Source organism: Rattus rattus, chromosome 2 (assembly GCF_011064425.1).
Source record: "Rattus rattus isolate New Zealand chromosome 2, Rrattus_CSIRO_v1, whole genome shotgun sequence".
NCBI lineage: Eukaryota > Metazoa > Chordata > Mammalia > Rodentia > Muridae > Rattus > Rattus rattus.
In genome coordinates, this window is record NC_046155.1 from 117,779,421 (window position 1) to 117,796,972 (window position 17,552).

Consider the following 17,552-nt stretch of genomic DNA (forward strand, 5'->3'; position numbering starts at 1 on the left):
CATTCTTAGTAGCTAGATCTGGCTAACAGGGGTGGTACTGAAGGAGAAGTAGGTTAAAATGCCTTAGATGAGCTTTGTATCACAGTGTTAGTTTCTTGGTTTTGTTTTGTCTGTGGTTGTAAATAACAGAAAAATGTTGTATCTTAAGAGAAGCACTGTAATAATAAAAAAAAAATGCCCCTGGGGCTATGGCTCCCTGAGACTTCCATACTCAGGCCATCTTCTGTGTCACTGCACTTCAAACTGAAAGCATCAGCCTATCAGGGAGAAAATATAAGCCAGTCTCTTGGAGTCTGAGAGACTGAGGAGCTCTTGGGGCTGAGACTCAATAGGCAATGGTGGCAGCTGAAAGGTAGACACAGAAGGCCGAGAAGGTTGAGGTCATTCATAGCTACACAGCAAATTTGAGAACATCTCTGATTAACAAGAAGCAAAACAAACAAGCAAACAGTGTGGACAAAAAGCATGCCCCTTCACTTAAGAAGTTCAAATAAGGGGGTAGAGCAATGGGTCAGCAGGCAAGTACCAAACCCGGAAACCGAGTTCTATCCCAAGGACTAACAAGCTACAAGGAAAGAAGCAACTCCTGCAAATTGTCCTTAGGCCTTCCCTTGCCCCATGGCACACACATGTAACCACATGTGCCCTCTCTCTACAGACAATAAATAAAAATCTAATAAAGCTAAAAAGAAACGCACGTGACCCCAGGAATCTCTTATCACTAAATCAAAAAATACCAACTTGATAATTAAAATCTACTTCATAGGTCAAAGAGAAACAACAAAGATGAACAATGTTTCTTTGTAGACATACATTTCATTTAACAAGATTGTTTTAGTAATAAGCTTTGGTAAAACTCCATTAAGTAGACTAGTTCCAATAAATTACCCAGTCCATCTGTTTTCCACCAAGTGTGGGGGTTTTGTACATGCTGCAGATGTGAGTTAAGGTACCTGGGAAGGCATATAGAGCCACCCAATTAGACAAGATGGATGAAGCAAAGAAGTGCAGACCGACAGGAGCCGGATGTAGATCAACCTGAGAGACACAGCCAGAATACAGCAAATACAGAGGCGAATGCCAGCAGCAAACCACTGAACTGAGAACGGGACCCCTTGAAGGAATCAGAGAATGAACTGGAAGAGCTTGAAGGGCTTGAGATCATATGTACAACAATGCCAAGCAACCAGAGCTTCCAGGGACTAAGCCACTACCTAAAGACTTACATGGACTGACCCTGGACTCTGACCTCATAGGTAGCAATGAATATCCTAGTAAGAGCACCAGTGGAAGGAGAAGCCCTGGGTCCCTAAGACTGAACCCCCAGTGAACTAGACTTCGGGGAGGCAATGGGGGAGGGTGGGGAGGGGAACACCATAAGGAAGGGGAGGAAGGATGTTTGCAAATGTACATAAGAAATACTCAAGTTAATAAAAAAATACAAAAAAAAAAAAGTAACATTAAAAAAAAAAAAAAAAAAAAAGGTACCTGGGAAGGGATGCGGAAGAAATCTGCAAATGCCACAGGAAAGACTTGAATATTAGTGCATCTGAGTGCTTTGGTGGGGTAGACATTTTCTACACATGGTTCAAAACACCTTGAGCTGAGACTTGGGGCTCTACCTGGGCTCTGCCTGAGACTGAACACTCGTGATCTGATGTTCTGATGTGGTGGTCCCAGGTTAATGGGCATTTTCATTTTGAGGCTTTACCTGAGAAATAGAGTAAAAGTCCTTTTCCTACCTTTGGCTCCTTGACATCTGTCTTTCCGTCCTGTAGAGAGGCCTGTTATGAAATTCTGTCTACCCCTCCTATCTGACCTTCTGTCAAACTCCTTCCTACACCCATAGAGGCATAGAGGACAGGCTTTGCACAGCTCACATCTAAGCCTGACCTAGAAAAGATGTGTTCTCACCAATTCACAGAGGAAGGGCTATGATCTGACCTTGAAATTCTATGGGAATTAAATCCATTTAGAAACAGCTCTCTCTCCATCAAACCTGACTATCAAGACAAAGGTTGAAATTAAACTGACAAAAAAATAATAACAGAAACCTTCAGCGGTCACGGCTCTAATGTCAACGCTTTCTCTTTGTATTTCTGTTGGCAATAGCCTGGCCAAGTGTTCTTTCACCTGAACAAGTCCCCAGGGACAGACATTTCCTGTGACAACACCGACAATCAAGTACACACAGAATGACAAGTGAAGAAATTCCAGGATCACTTACAGCAGTATGCCCCCTGCTTTGTTAGGGAGATGAACTCATGTTCAGCTACTGACTTCATCACTGTGAAATAATTTCTAATAAATAAATATTTTATTATTAATATAGAATATTCACAGTAGTATGTGTTTACATATATAACTTAGCTATGGATTTTTTATGTTGATGAGAAATTTTTCAAACAGATTTATTCTACATTTGTCTATTTACTTGTGTATATGTGTGAATGTGTGTGAACACTCTCATTCTTCGATACTTGTGTGAACATCAAAGGAGCTGGTGGGTTCCAAAGACTGGATGCAGGCCGTCAGGCTTGGCAGCAAGCAAGCACCTGCCCAGGCATCTTACTACCTAGATTTATTAATTTGAGAAAAATCCCATGACTGGCCTCAAACTTGTGGTCTTCCTGCCTCGGCTGCCTGGTTACAGGCATGGATTAGCACACTCTGTTTGAACTGCTCGAAGAAATGACCCTCAGAGGCCACAATACAGGAGCATTGTCAGATTCTCACAAAGTTCCACCTTTGTGATCAGCAGCAAACACTCAAGAGGAGGCGAGACTTGGATGGAGGGCAGCAACGAATAATTGAAATTCCTTTCCCTTTGCCACCATTTCGAATTGACTTGTGTCCCATAACAAACAACATTAGGGCCTTGCGGTGCTGGCACAGGTCTTTAATCCCAGCATTCGAGGCAGAGGCAGAGGCAGAGGCAGAGGCAGGTTGATCTCTGTGAGTTTGAGGCCAGCCTGGTCTACAGAGCAAGTTCTAGGACAGCCAGGGCTACACAGATAAACCCTGTCTTGAAAGACAACATAAAATAAAATTAAGAAGAGGGAGAGGAGAGAGAGAGAGAGAGAGAGAGAGAGAGAGAGAGAGAGGGAGAGAGAGAGAGAGACTATACTAAAGCCCTAGCCTGCAGAACTTGGACACAGGGTCTGTGCAGATGACATATTGCTGAGATGAGGGTAATTGGCTGGGCCCTGTCCCAATATGCTTGTGTTCTTATGGAAACAGGGTTGGCGACAGACGCAGACATGAATGAAGAGAAGATAATAGGAATTCTTTAGCTATGATAAAGGAGGCGAGAGGGACACAGAGCAGGTCCTCCCTCACAGCCCTCAGATAGAGCCAATCCCACTAATACCTTGGTTTTGCATAGTAAGCCTCCAGAATAATAAGAGAGTCCCCCTCTTTTCCACACATTCCATCTGCTGCACTCTGTTAATAACAACCTCTGGAAGACCAGGCAGATCCTGGCCCTAAACCACTCCCCCACCCTCATCCCTCATCCCTGCCACCTGGCTGTGTTCTAAAGCACTTGGGAATTTGTGGCTTTCACTTCTGCTGCCCCCACGTGGTGAGGCCATGGCTTGTTCTCTGGCAGAAAAGAATCCAGGCAGCTAGATGAACCAGCATAATTCTCTAGCAAGACTCTGGGTAGAGGGCATCCAAACTACCAGAGCTGGGTCACAGACACCTGGAGACAGATGGCGTGCTTGAAAACTAGGGGGAACGCAACCGGAAAATATACTCCTTCAGGAACACAAAATCTCTGAACTGAATGAAAATGACTCTGCCTCGGCAACAGGCTGTAGAGGGGAAAACTTCACAAAGAAGACAAATTGTTTTTCTCTCCTATGTCCCCCAGAGAGGTTTCTACCACAGGAAACACGTATCTTCATTAAGGTAACTTAATTTTATCTCCTAAGGTAATCTCGACGAAACATACTCCAACTTGATAATCCTAACCATTTGCACACAGATTCCAATATTGCCAATGACAGGGAAATCCCCTCTGGGCGAGCACTGCCTACAGATCAGCTGTTCTCAACATGTGTGCTGTGACCCCTTTGAGGGCCAAACTACCCTTTCACAGGGTTGCCTAAGGCCATTAGAAAACACAGACACTTACATTACAATTCATAACAGTAGTAAAAGAATAATTATGAGATAGGAATGAGAATAATTGTATGGCAGGGCGTCACCACAACAGGAGTAACTGCATTAAGGGGTCGCAGCATTAGGAAAGTTGAGAGCTATTGCTCTAGCTCGCCAGTCAGCAACTGCCCAAAAGAGCAGTGACTTAGCCAAGAGTATCTACTGCCCCGGATGGCCAGGTACACGGACTGCAGGAGCAAAGTCCTCATATTCCAGGGTAGACCACCCCGTAGCAACAGAGATGGGACAGGAGCCACCATGAGAAACTATTGTTCAGGAAAACAAGATTATAGAGCCAGAAACCCACAGAAAGAAAAAAGACAAGGTTTCCCGGGTCAGTCTAGCCATGAGAAAAGGGCTTCTTAAAGAGTAGAAAACAGAATTTTTTCTCTTGGGTGAAATGTACGTTATATATAAAAACACAGCAGTTTCCAACAGACCCTTTACTAAAAGCTCTGCTCTTTATGAAATTTATGACATATATGGTGAAGACAAGCAGAGTCCAGTATCCCCACAACTGTGCTGCCAGTAGCATGGAGGAGGTGGCCCCCGGGCCCTGCTGCCTCAGAGTTCAATCTTAGGAGGAAGCCATCTCTATACCCGATGTCCTCAATGGAGTAAGACAAGAGATATTATGACATGCGGGGACAGTCATCAATGGCCCCATATGGACATTTCCCCTCCCTCTAATCAAAGGAGTGTTGTTTGACTGCATAGTGGTCCCAGAAAAGATGGACGTAAGTGAAGAGTCCTTCACCTCAGCCACAGCACAGCGGGGCAACGCTACAATGTTCTGAACCAAAATTGGAAGAAGAAAAAAAAGTGTCTGATAAAAAGAATATTTCCTAGAAACACCCATAATCTGGACAAGCTCCCGAACCAGAGAAAAACAACACCAGAGTCACTCTTGCTCCATTTTCAGTGTCTCCAACTTTGCCAGATTCTCTCCCACCAAGCACACCACAGCCCATGGAGGAACACGGCTGTAGGCATGGAAATGGCACTCTGTTTATACACAGTTAGTTGTGTGTCACACCCTCTTTGATAAATATGTTTTTAAACAACCCCTTCAGTCTCGAGAGCCCAAAGGCTTTCCAGACACTGAAGCTGAAGTCCAGGCTGTTTATTCAGTCTGAGGGAGTGAGGATTCTGACAGAGGACAAGGGGATTGCTAAATCAGAGTGCAGAGGGCACGTTGTCAAATCACAGCTTCCTAAGAGGTGAGTGCATGTTTGGGTAACGAGGTTGGAAATAATCTTTATTTGTGCAAGTGATACGTGAATACATAGTGTTAAAATTATTTTAAGAATCATGTGTTATAAATGAACTTAAGGGCACTTTCCCAAAAATGCATGTCTCCTACACACACACACACACACACACACACACAGAGGTATACAACTATGCGTGCATATATAGAAAACTCACAGAACTGGTTTGCTGGCCGGGAAGGCAGCTCACTTGATAGAGTACCTGCCATGTATAGACCTGAGTTTGCTATCCAGCGACTGAATTTAAAACAAAAGCTGGGGATAGTGGCACACACTTGTGATTCCAGCCCTGAGAGACAAGACAGGGGGATCTCTGGGTTCACAGGACAGTCGGCCTAGCCTAATCAATGAGTCCAGGGTTTCAATGAGAGACTGTCTTTCAAACATAAACTAGACAGCTCCCAAGGAGCAATGGCTGACATGGACTTCTGGCTTCCACATGCACAAGCACACACATGCACCCACATACCGAGAGATCTAAAGCTTATGAGTATGTACAATTTTGTGCAAAGAATCGACAGGATCTCAAGTTCTATTAATGCAGACACTGTAACACTGTCTTGAAATACTAATCTTCGTAGGTATCGTATCCAGGCAATCGCTGTCTCTTACCCAGTCGGAGTCCTCTATATTGACTTAAGGAGATTACAGATACTCTTAGCAATTAAAAGGAAGAAATACTATGTCTATGTGTGTGAGGGAGAATCACGCAGGAACACTGCAGGGGAAGTATAGAATTCATGGTATACCAGTGGAAGGGAAGCCCTTGGTCCTGCTAAGACTGAACCCCCAGTGAACGGGATTGTTGGGGGGAGGACAGTAATGGGGGGAGGATGGGGAGGGGAACACCCATATAGAAGGGGAGGGGGTGTTGGGGAATGTTGTCCTGGAAGCCGGGAAAGGAAATAACATCCGAAATGTAAATAAGAAATACTCACGTTAATAAAAAAAAAAAAAGAATTCATGCTATAATAACAGACCAAAGAGATGAGTATGTTTCTTTCTGGATCCCATGCACGACTCCTATGAAAGCCAGTCAGATGACAGATACTGGGAACAAACTGAATGGTAGAAGATGCCTGTGCCTTTAATGCAACATGAGGGAGGCAACTGGAGAAGTGTGGGCCATGGCAAACCAGAGAGCGACGTCAACCTCCTTGGCATAGAACAGGCCAGCTACTTGCCGAATCTCTTTCACTTTTACAGCAGAAAAAAATAACAACTAGTATTTTTATATTTTAAAAAGTCTCTTCATTTTCCAGCACTGATCACTGTATATTACTTTCTGTTCCTGCTACTGTACCTGTCGTATCTGTCACAATGGGCAAGACAAGGAGGCTGCAGCTTCAAGAAGCTTGGCACATCACATTCACAGCCAGGAAGCAAGGGATGAAGAAATGCTCCTGACCTCTCAACTCACTCCACTCAGCACACAGTCCAGGACCCCAGGCAAAGAATCCCCCCACCTACTGTAGACAGGTCAGTCTTCCCACCTCAGCTAATATAACCCATGTAACCTCACACAGGCAAGCCCAGGAGCCCACCTCCAGGTGACTCTAGAGTCTGTCAATTAGCACAAACCAATCACACACTATTTAAAACCTTTGGCTTGTCACACTGCAGGCTGAAGTGGGACCCGAGAGATTCAGATGAGCTCTCCAATCTAGTCAAAGCACTCCATGTCTCTCTGGAGGCAAGGACAACCAATGTCTCAATAGAGCATTCTTTGTCAAGTTACTATGTTAAACACAAAGTTTATAAAAAGCTTTCAGGGGTCTTTTGTGATGCTTAATATTGTAAGGATCTAAAAATCATCTGGGAGGCAACCCTCTGATGTGTTTGTAAAGGGGTTTCTAGAATAGGCTGAGACAGGAAGGCCCATTTGGATGTGGGTCCTGACTCTCTCTCTCTCTCTCTCTCTCTCTCTCTCTCTCTCTCTCTCTCTCTCTCTCTCTCTCTCTCTCTCCTTCCTGACGGCATGTTCCCATCATGGCTCGCCCACCACGATAGGCTATACCCTCCATCTGTGAGTCAAAGTAAAGCCCTCCTTCTCCCCTCCCTTACATTTCTTTGTGTCCAAGATTTCGTTGTTATAGCAACCAGAAAAGTAATGAACATCATTTTCCTTCATAAAGGTATAATTGACCATTAAGGCAATTTTCATTCTTCTGCTACATTTTGAATGATTTTTCTAGAAATGGAAGAAAGCACTGCTCACTGAATAATCGGGTGTTTTTTTTTTTTTTCATTCCTTGTTCATTTTCTTCTGTATCTACACCAGGTTGGTTTTAACTTGCGTTGCTTTGGCAATAGGTTGATCTCTGTACTTTGTTCCTTTGTACAAGGGAAGATGGCTCAACTCTACCTAGAGAGAGAAGTGGGCTCACAGCTCTGGGAAGACACAGGCTGAGAGGATGCTAGTGCAGGGTTCCTCATCACCCGTGATCCTGATCTTGAATTAACTGCTGCGTTACAACAGCCTTGCAGGGCTGAGGATGGAAGGAACAGCCCCTGTCAAGGAAGCCAAAGAATAACCCTCTGTCCTCTCCTTTTCTTCCCCAGGATGACATGCTTAACTAGTACCCATCTCTGTCAAAATCCACATGGGCTTAAACTGAGCGTGACACATAGGGGTGACCAATAGGAAATTATCTCCCCTGGAAGAACAAAGATTGATTCTTAATTCCTAGAGTCTCTAATTGTGAGAGGGGAACAGTTCTTGGGGGATGGGCTGGTCAAATGGATACGCCCACTGTGCTCCCCTTGCTGTGCTTAACCAGGATCCTCTGAAGACGGTCCGTCTACCTTGAAGATGAAGTCAGCCATCAGGGGTCCCGCAGTCTTGAAGGTTTGTCTGTCGGCGCCCTTCTGAAACTCAATCGTCGTGTTTTCCACAACGAAAACCCCAGGGCTGCTGAAGCTGTGTTCTCCCCTGCTTCCTTGAAGTGTTTTTGACTCAATAACTGAAAATTTGAAAATAAGATGTCAATATGGGAACCATTCTAAAGGCATTTGATTTTTAAATGACACGATTGCTAAGTGCAACACCAGCAGGTATGATCAACCAATATGGCTCTGTCTCCTCGGTGGATGGACACTGTTTGATACTGGAAGAACAGACATGTGAGACTTTGAGGTGCTGGCAAGGGCTTTTGGGCCCATATCTACCTGAGTTCTCAGAACCATTTCCACCACAGAATAAACAGGAATCTTTTCTCAGTTTGTGCTTTTTCATGAACTCTTTTATGCCAATATCACGGAATGAGGGAAGCTGTCTCTTACTACCCATTCAGAAGGATCTCTACTTTGCTTTAAAATATTCTTTTTAAGTAGGTATAAATTCACACAAACAAGCACAGAGACTCCCTATGCAGCCTTCTCTTATCTTGTCCATGGGCTGTGAATCTACGGCACCACAGCCAAGCCAGGAACTGGTGCTAAGATGTGTGCTGCGTTAGAGCAACTGTTGCTTTGCCACAGTGCTGAAGAACAGCTTTCCACACTTCCCAGGAACTCAGCAAGGACTGGGTGGGAATCTGGAGAGGTGATCTGGGAGCAAAGGAAAGCCAGTTGCCATGACATCCATCCACAAAATCACAGGGTAGCGTTTATTTCCATTAGTTTGATTTGGGAGACCTACAGAAGTGAATGCTGTAGTTCTGAGTTCCCGTAGAGCCCTCTGTGGCATCTAAAGCAGGTGGGAGACCCCAGGAGTCTCTGATCGTCCCACCACTATTAAGGAAGCAAATGTGACTCTGAGTTCTATTGTCCACTGCCAAAGTAACTTCTCCCCTCCAGCCTCCCTAGTAAGAAGAGGAGACGTGAGCGAGTAGACCAGCAGCTTCGCATGGTAGAAAGCACCATCACGAGCCACTGCCTTCTCCTATGTCCAAATCTTTGCAACTTATTTTATAATTGTACACTTTTAATATATTTAATTTATATTTATGTTTCTGCATGTGAGCCCAGCACAATCATACATGTACCATATGCATGCAGAAGCCCATGAAAGTCTGAGAACATCAGCTCCCTTGGAACTGGAGTTACAGGAGAGTGTGAGCTGCGGCGAGGGTGCGGGACTGAAGCCAGGTCCTCTGAAAGAGTAACTGTTGGCCCGTCTTTCCAGCCCCTGAAAGGACAACTTTAAACATCTTAATATGTACTTAAGAAAAATAATGACGGCTTCAAAAATAATGAATGCTTCTAGCTGTCTCTAACTAAAGGACTTACACCGTGGCATCTTTGGAAAGAGGCAAAACCAGGTGAACAAGAGATTTGTTTAGACCAGTGTTTCTCAATCTCGGTGCTGTGACCCCTTTGGGGATCAAACAACCTTTTCACAGGGCTCACCTAAAAGCACCAGAAAACACAGATATTTATTTACATTATGATTAATCACAGTGTAAAAGACTTCCTAACACGATTAGTTATAAAATAGCAATGAAAAAGTGTTATGGTTGGGAGGGTGGGGGTCACTACAGCATGGGAAACTCTATCAAAAGGTCAGAGCGTTGGAAGGTTGAGAACCACTGGTCTTGGCTGTGGAGGTTAGGAAGGCATTCTTAGGTAGCTGTGAGTGAGGGCGTACAGCTAGCCCTTCAACCCCAGACTTAGGCCCACAGCAAGTGCAGGTCTGCAGAGTGTACCTGTCCTGCTCAGCATTGCTTTCCTTCGGTCATGTATAGAGCCATAGTTCCCGTCATGCTCAGAAGACAGAACTGGGGAGAAAATTGTATTCTTGCAGTTGGTGGAGGTTCCAGCCTGTGACATATTGACCTTTTGGATTATAGTTATTAGAGCATTTGGTTTACTATTACTTGGAATTTTAAAGATTTTTTTTAAAAGTGTGTGTGTGTGTGTCTGTGTGTGTGTGTGTGTGTGTGTGTGTGTGTGTGTGTGTGTGTGTGTGTGTGTGCCACATTACTGGTGGCTCTTTGTCCTATCACATAGCTCCTGAGGCTTGAACTCAGGTAGCCAGACTTGGCAGCAAGCGCCATTAGCTGCTAAGTCACTTCACCAGCTGAGCCAGACGTAGTTAAAGCCTTAGCTTTGCTATAATTACATTTGCTATAATTACAAAAACAATGACGTTGCCTTTGCAGAGACTTTCTTACTGCTTCCATTCGGGGAGGAACACATGGCTGGAAAATCTAGGGCTGCGTGTTCCCTACAGTAATGTGGCTAGGATTAGAACATGCTAGAAATTCAGGCTTTAAAGAGCAGATTGTAAGATGGACATTCTATAATTAAATTCCATCCCACAACAAAGGGACTTGAAATTAATGGTACCGAGCATTCTCAGTTTTCAATTCTGCAGCCACTTGGAAGGTTACAGCTAATGTGGACTTTTAAAGGGTGATTTAATACTGAAAAATAAGCTTGATCTCAGAAATATAGCTTTTTATAAAAAAAAAACCCCAGTTATATAAAACAAGAAAACAAAACCCCTTCTGTACTGTGAAATTCAGACTTGTAAACTAAATCCTTTGCCAGTCAGCCAGTGGAGAAGGGGGTGGCTTTCAGAAAGACTTCCAGAGCTGCCCGTGGGGCTGTCCAGAAGAGGAAAACTCCAAGCAATAGATCTGTCACTTGGAGAAGTGGGAGAACTTCTGAACTCTGAACCGCAGAGAGTGCCAGTCTCTAATACAAAGCCAGGCTTCATCCACCAGCACAGGCTCCTGAAAATGAGGCCTCCCCGGGGCATTCGCCTGAACTTATTCTGTTTACTGCTTGTGTATTCTGTTTTTATGACTGAAAATGTCCCTTAAAGCTGAACATGGTAGCTGACACTGGCAAACCGAGGCCTCAGGCGACTGAGGCAGGAAGTTTAGCACAAGTTCAAAGCCAGCCTAGGGTACAGGATGAGTTCCAGGACCACCGGGACCACAGAGCAAGACCTCCTCTCAAAACAACACTACCACCTTCCAAAACTGAACTTCGGTTTTCAGTGTCATTAGGGCAACACATTAAACAATTGTCCCAGGCCAGTCTGGGCCACGTGAGATTCTGTTTCAAGAAATTCCCCAAATCACACACTTTACATAAATAACTAATAAACAACTGTTGATACCTAACTAGCATGTCCTAGAACCCACCCAGTTTCTTGCTTTCTTTGTGGTCTGTTTGCCCACCTCTTCAGTCCTGGATATTGAACCCAAGACCTCATGCTATTGAGCTCATTTCCAGCCCTCAATCACAGCGTTTTTACCACAGGCTAAGACTGCAACACTTTCTGCTACCCCATCTAACATACCGAGCCAGGACATAGCCCATCTAGTTTCCATCTCTGTAGCTGTCTTTGTTAGGTATTCCGTCTGATGGATCAGATGACATGGGGCTTTTGGTAGCTGGCAGCTTTCACTGGGTCAATATTTTCAAGGACCATCCACCATGCAGCATGCCTCAGAATGTCTTCCCTTTTTATCAGCGAATAATGTTCCACACCTCCTGATTAGTTCCTGCTATTATTAGTTCAACTATTGATAGATTTCTCTGCTATTTTCATTTGAAGGTTAGAGTTGCTGTGAATTTTTAGCACTTTCCCGATTTGTTATTTATTGATGTAACTCTATGTGAAATGGGGATTTTTTTTTTTTTTTGAATAGAGCCTTGCATGGTCCAACTGGCCTGGAATCTGCAGTGAAGTCAAGGCTGGCTTGAACACTCCCCACTCCATACTCCAGCTCCTAGGTGATTAGGGGTTACAGGCATGTATCACCATTCCTGGTGCTTTTATAGTTTCTAGTTCAAACGATATCTCACAATTTTATTACTGAGATGATTCATGGAATTTAATGAGGATGAGTTTTGCTAGTTTCTAGGTGTTACATTTGAATTTACAAGGAGGAAGGACTGACTCCAGAGTGCTAAAGAGTTTCAAACCATTCAGAAAGCACATCTCCAAATGTTTGATACTGCATTTCCAAGAAAGTGTGTGTCATTAGTGCAAATCGTAAAGGGTTAAGAATTTCCCCCCCCTCCAAAGTTAAGGATGGCGTGATGGCTCAGTCAGTAAGCTGCCAGCCACTCAAGCATAAGGACCCGAGTCAGATCCCATCGAAAAAACTAAAAACAATTCAGATGCAGTAGCAAGCGCTTGCAATCCCAGCACTGAGGATCCAGAGAGGCAGATCTGTGGGGCCTGCTGGCCAATCAGGCAGCCTGGTGAACTTCAGGTCTCAAAGAATAAGGTGCAGAGTGATTAAGGAAGACACCTGATATACACCTCTGGCTTCAACAGGCACTTCCACTCCTGCCTACATGTGTGCATGCACACATATATACACAAAGACACACACATACAAACACACACATATACACATGCATACACACATACACATGCACACATATATACACAAAGACACACACCTACAAACACACACACATACACATGCATACACACATACACATGCACACATACATACACATACACACATTACATATACACACATTCAAACATACAATACACACACATGCAAACACACATACATATGTGTGCATATACACATACACATGCACACATATACACATACTCATATATACATACATACATATACACATATACAAACAGGTATATATATATACACACACAAACATATACATACACACCCATACACACATACATATATACAATCATATACACATATACATGTATACACATACATACAAACATATACATACACATGTATTCATACACACACATGCACACACGCACACACCCACACACACATTACCAGAAATGTGAGACGCTACCGGCCCCGAGAAATTCTTATGGTTTTAAAAAAGAAATCTGTGGTAGTGGCCTAGAAAAAAGTCAGCTGCATATATTTGACTCAGCCACCTTCGCTCTGTGTGGCTTCTTGGTAGTGTCTATTGTTCTGGATGTGCAGACCTAACCAAATTCAACCAATCAGGGTAAAGAAATGGCTCGGTGGTTAAGAGACTGTACTGCTCTTGCTAAGGATCTGAGATTCATTCCCAGAAGCTCTGTTGGGCAGCTCACCACTGCCTACGAGTCCTGCTCCAGGGATTTGGATATTGCTGGCCCCCATAGGCCCCTGCACTGGTATGCACCTACACAGACACAGAATTTAAAACAATAAAAATAATCCCCTAAATCCCATAAGCTTCTTCAAACTCACAGCCCGGTCTGGTCTGTCTGAGACCCACTGTCTTCTGTATACAGCTAAGGGAGTGTTGCCTGAAGCTACAAGGATATCTTGGCAGAGAGCAGGGAAACCATGCCACTTCCAGCTTCCACCCTAAGCAACAACTCTAAGGTAAGAGACGTCATCTGACCTCAGTGAAGAAACAGCTCCACTGCACTTCCATAGACACTCTCTGCAGCTCACAAAGCCTTCACTAGCCTCACTGACATCTGGGCTGGAAACCATGATAAATCAGCAGCAAAGCCTGTCCTTCCGGGTCGAAGGTCATTCGTAGGTCTATATTTAATTTGTTCTTCTTTTAGTTCCAAACTTCTGACATCTCCTTGACTCCTTGTATAGATATTTTACATACAAAATTGATTTTCCCTTTCACGAGGACATTAAGATCAAATTGGTATCCTCTCCACCCTAAACCATGAGAACAGATCAATTCATAGCGCATGCACACATGCGCGCACACACACACACACACACACACACACACACACACACACGAATAGTCAAAGAAAATGAGTGGAGGGGAGAGGGAGAGGATTAAAGGGGGGAGGGATGAAATGATAAAATTCCATTTCAATTCTTCAAAGTGGATTTAAAACAGTTCCTGCAGTATACTGTATATTCCTAGACTGTTTGAGTATAGTGGGCAGAAATGCCTGCCATGGGTTTTCATTTGTTTTTCTGACATTGCTGTCAGGGAATTTTGTAACATGCTAAGGTGAAATTCTACTTACAGAGCAGGGCAGGTCCTTTCACAGTAATCCTCACACTTCGACTGCCCAAGGGAACAGCAATCACATTTTCTTCCTCTAGAAAAAAACACAAGGCGAACATAATGAAAACTTGAGTGCTGAAGACCCAGGAGTATGAGCGAGCATGGGTTAAGAGCTCAGCAGTTCCTCATATAAACAGCCACATGCCCAGTGGCTCTGCTTTCTGGGTAGATGCCTGTGAGAACTGGGAGCAGGGACCCACGCAGGTGTTTGCACATCCACGCTCACAGTAGCACTGTCCACAGGACCCGACAAGTGGCCTTCCACATAATGGCACCTATGTTGTACCTGCAGGTAAAGGACATTTTGATACAAGCTCTCATGGATCGACCAGGAAGAAACTGTACCAAGTGAAATCAATTGTTAAAGGGCAATTGAGACAGTTCACACAAACAGAAAGTAGGACCATTGATAATCCGTGTTCGGGGAAGAGGGAAACACAGAGTTTTTGCTAAGCGGGTAGAGGACTCATGTTTTAAAAGTTATAGGATGCTCTGGGTGAGGGTGATGGTTCCCCTGAACCATACACTTAAAAATGACTGAAACTGTGGTAGTGATGGTAGTTTTAAGGGGTGGCTCAATCATAGTAAAATGCTTGTCTTCCAAGCGTGAGGACCTAGGTTCAACCCTCAGCACTCAAATAAAAGTACCAGGTATGGTGGTACATGTGCATGTAGACCCATATATGTATATATATATGTATATATGTATATATATGTATATGTATGTATATATACATATATATGTATGTATGTATGTATATAATACATATGGTATAATCTTATACTAGAAATATGTGTTTCAGAATTACATAAGTTACAGCAATACATATGACACTATCTTTTATGCATATGGCACATTATATTGTGTGTGAACGGGAAGACAAAGAGTGTACACATGTACACATAGGAGTGTGAAACAGAGGATTGTGGATGCTCGCTAGTGAGTAACAACAAGGCACTCCAGTTCCACTGCCCTGCAGATGTGAAGGGGAGCTCCCACTGAGGGCATGGTCATCTCAGAGAGAGACTGAAAGCCAGGGAGCAGAGAACAGGATACATTCTGAAGTTTCTGTAACAAAATGTGCTTTTAAAATAATATACAGTATGACATATATTTAAATATTAATTCTAATTTTAAGTTGGGAAGATTAGAGCTGAAATAACTATTAATAGCAAAAAGGTGAGGGCCAAAGACTTTTGCTGTGAGAGTGTTTGGAAACCTTTTTTTTTTTTTTTTTTTTTTTTTATTATTAACTTGAGTATTTCTTATGTACATTTCGAGTGTTATTCCTTTCCGGTTTCGGGCAAACATCCCCTTCCCTACCCCCCTTCCTTATGGGTGTTCCCCTCCCCACCCTCCCCCCATTGCCGCCCTCCACCCGACAGTCTAGTTCACTGTGGGTTCAGTCTTAGCAGGACCCAGGGCTTCCCCTTCCACTGGTGCTCTTACTAGGATATTCATTGCTACCTATGAGGTCAGAGTCCAGGGTCAGTCCATGTATAGTCTTTAGGTAGTGGCTTAGTCCCTGGAAGCTCTGGTTGCTTGGCATTGTTGTACATATGGGGTCTCAAGCCCTTCAAGCTCTTCCAGTTCTTTTCTCTGATTCCTTCAACGGGGGTCCTGCTCAGTTCAGTGGTTTGCTTAAGCAAACAGTTCGGTTCCAGATCACAGTAAGAATGATAGGCTATCAGGACAAGTTCAGGATCAGTGTACCTCTGAAACCCTCACCGAAAGGAAGCAGCCTGGAAAACTGGTGCCTATGAACCCATTTGATAAAGGGTATAGATAAAACACTAAATAATAGGGAACAAATTGGTTATGAACTCTCTCAAAAGAGCACAAAGAAATGATGTCCTCAAGTGAATGGCTGATTGAGCACCGATGAACTTGGAAACCCGAGGAACAAAGACTTGGTTTTAACCATACCTATAGATAAAACCACTTCCTAAAATTCAGCATACATTGCTTATACCTGTCTTATTAACATCAGGAATAGAAGAAACATCCTTAAATTTGATGAAGAGCATTAGAAGCCATGGGCAGACTCAATGATGAGCCACTAAAATTGCTCCCGTGGGAAAAAGCAAACATCATCATCACCATAATTTTTCCTGTAGATTCTTGACAATGTAATTAAAAAAATAACATGAAAATAATAACATTCTCAGAATATATGAAATACATTCTGAGGAAAAAACTTAAAATACTGTAGTTACAAAAGAAATAAATTATATCCAAGAGGTATTCTGATAGTACAGAATGTGCTTTAGAATGTTGTTATCTAATTAAACATTTAAATTTATGTATGTATTTCAATGCTATGTGATATACATTATGCAAATTAGCATACATTATGTTAATGCCCAGCATTATGCATTGGTATAAGTACACACAAATCTAATATAAGCTAACTCAATAGCAGTGAGGGTGCCTGTCATCAATTACAGTCTGAACAGAAAATAAGCACTAGGCCTTCACAGCACAACAATGCCTTTCTGAGAACTCAAGGAAGCTCTTATAGACAAGCTCTGGAGTTGGGTTGAAAGGACTTGGAGTTAACACAAAGAGTCCCCAGGTAGGCATAATGTGGCAATCTGAACATTAATAAGAATGATAATTACAGTAAAGTTAGTCATACAAAACACATTGAAGGCAGCAAGACCAAATAATGCTGGAAAACATCCTGTTCACCACATGTAGAGGGTGCTGGGAAACAGTTTACCGTTCTAACATTGGTAAACAGAGAAAAGGCTAACACATGTGTCAGCCTTTCCATACAAACCACACTGCAGGGAGCCAGACGCTGATTGGACGTGGGTGCCGTCTTATAGGACGCCTGTGAGCTAAGTGAAAAGTAGATAGGATGTGACCTTATGACAGCTCTTCAGTAACTACCAGTCACAAGACAGAAGACGCACACAGTGAGCTTCCCGGCCTGATTTGGTAGGAACCACAGACGTGAGCTCTAAGGGACTCTCACCTAGCAGACCTGAACATAGGGAGGTCTTCAGGTGGAATCGCCTATTTCAGACAAATAGGATACAAAACAAAAGGAGCACAGGCCATGTGGAGCCATTGGAAAAGCAATGTGAAGACCAGAGACTAGACAAGAAGTGACAACTCTCTTCAATAAGCAACTGTCAAGAGGAAAGAAGAACAGAGAGAGTGTTTACTCC

The 17,552-nt window shown here is 43.4% G+C and overlaps 1 protein-coding gene across 1 annotated transcript in view; it reads right to left on the reverse strand.

The window, feature by feature from the left end:
• Positions 1-17,552, reverse strand: part of Adamtsl3 (ADAMTS like 3) — a 291,589-nt gene that overhangs the window by 121,340 nt on the left and 152,697 nt on the right. Inside the window, exons 8-9 of the mRNA XM_032893300.1 lie at positions 14,335-14,409; positions 8,241-8,398 (exon numbers count right to left, since the gene is read on the reverse strand). Coding sequence (XP_032749191.1) covers positions 8,241-8,398; positions 14,335-14,409 — 233 coding nt within the window. The remainder of the gene's footprint in view (positions 1-8,240; positions 8,399-14,334; positions 14,410-17,552) is intronic.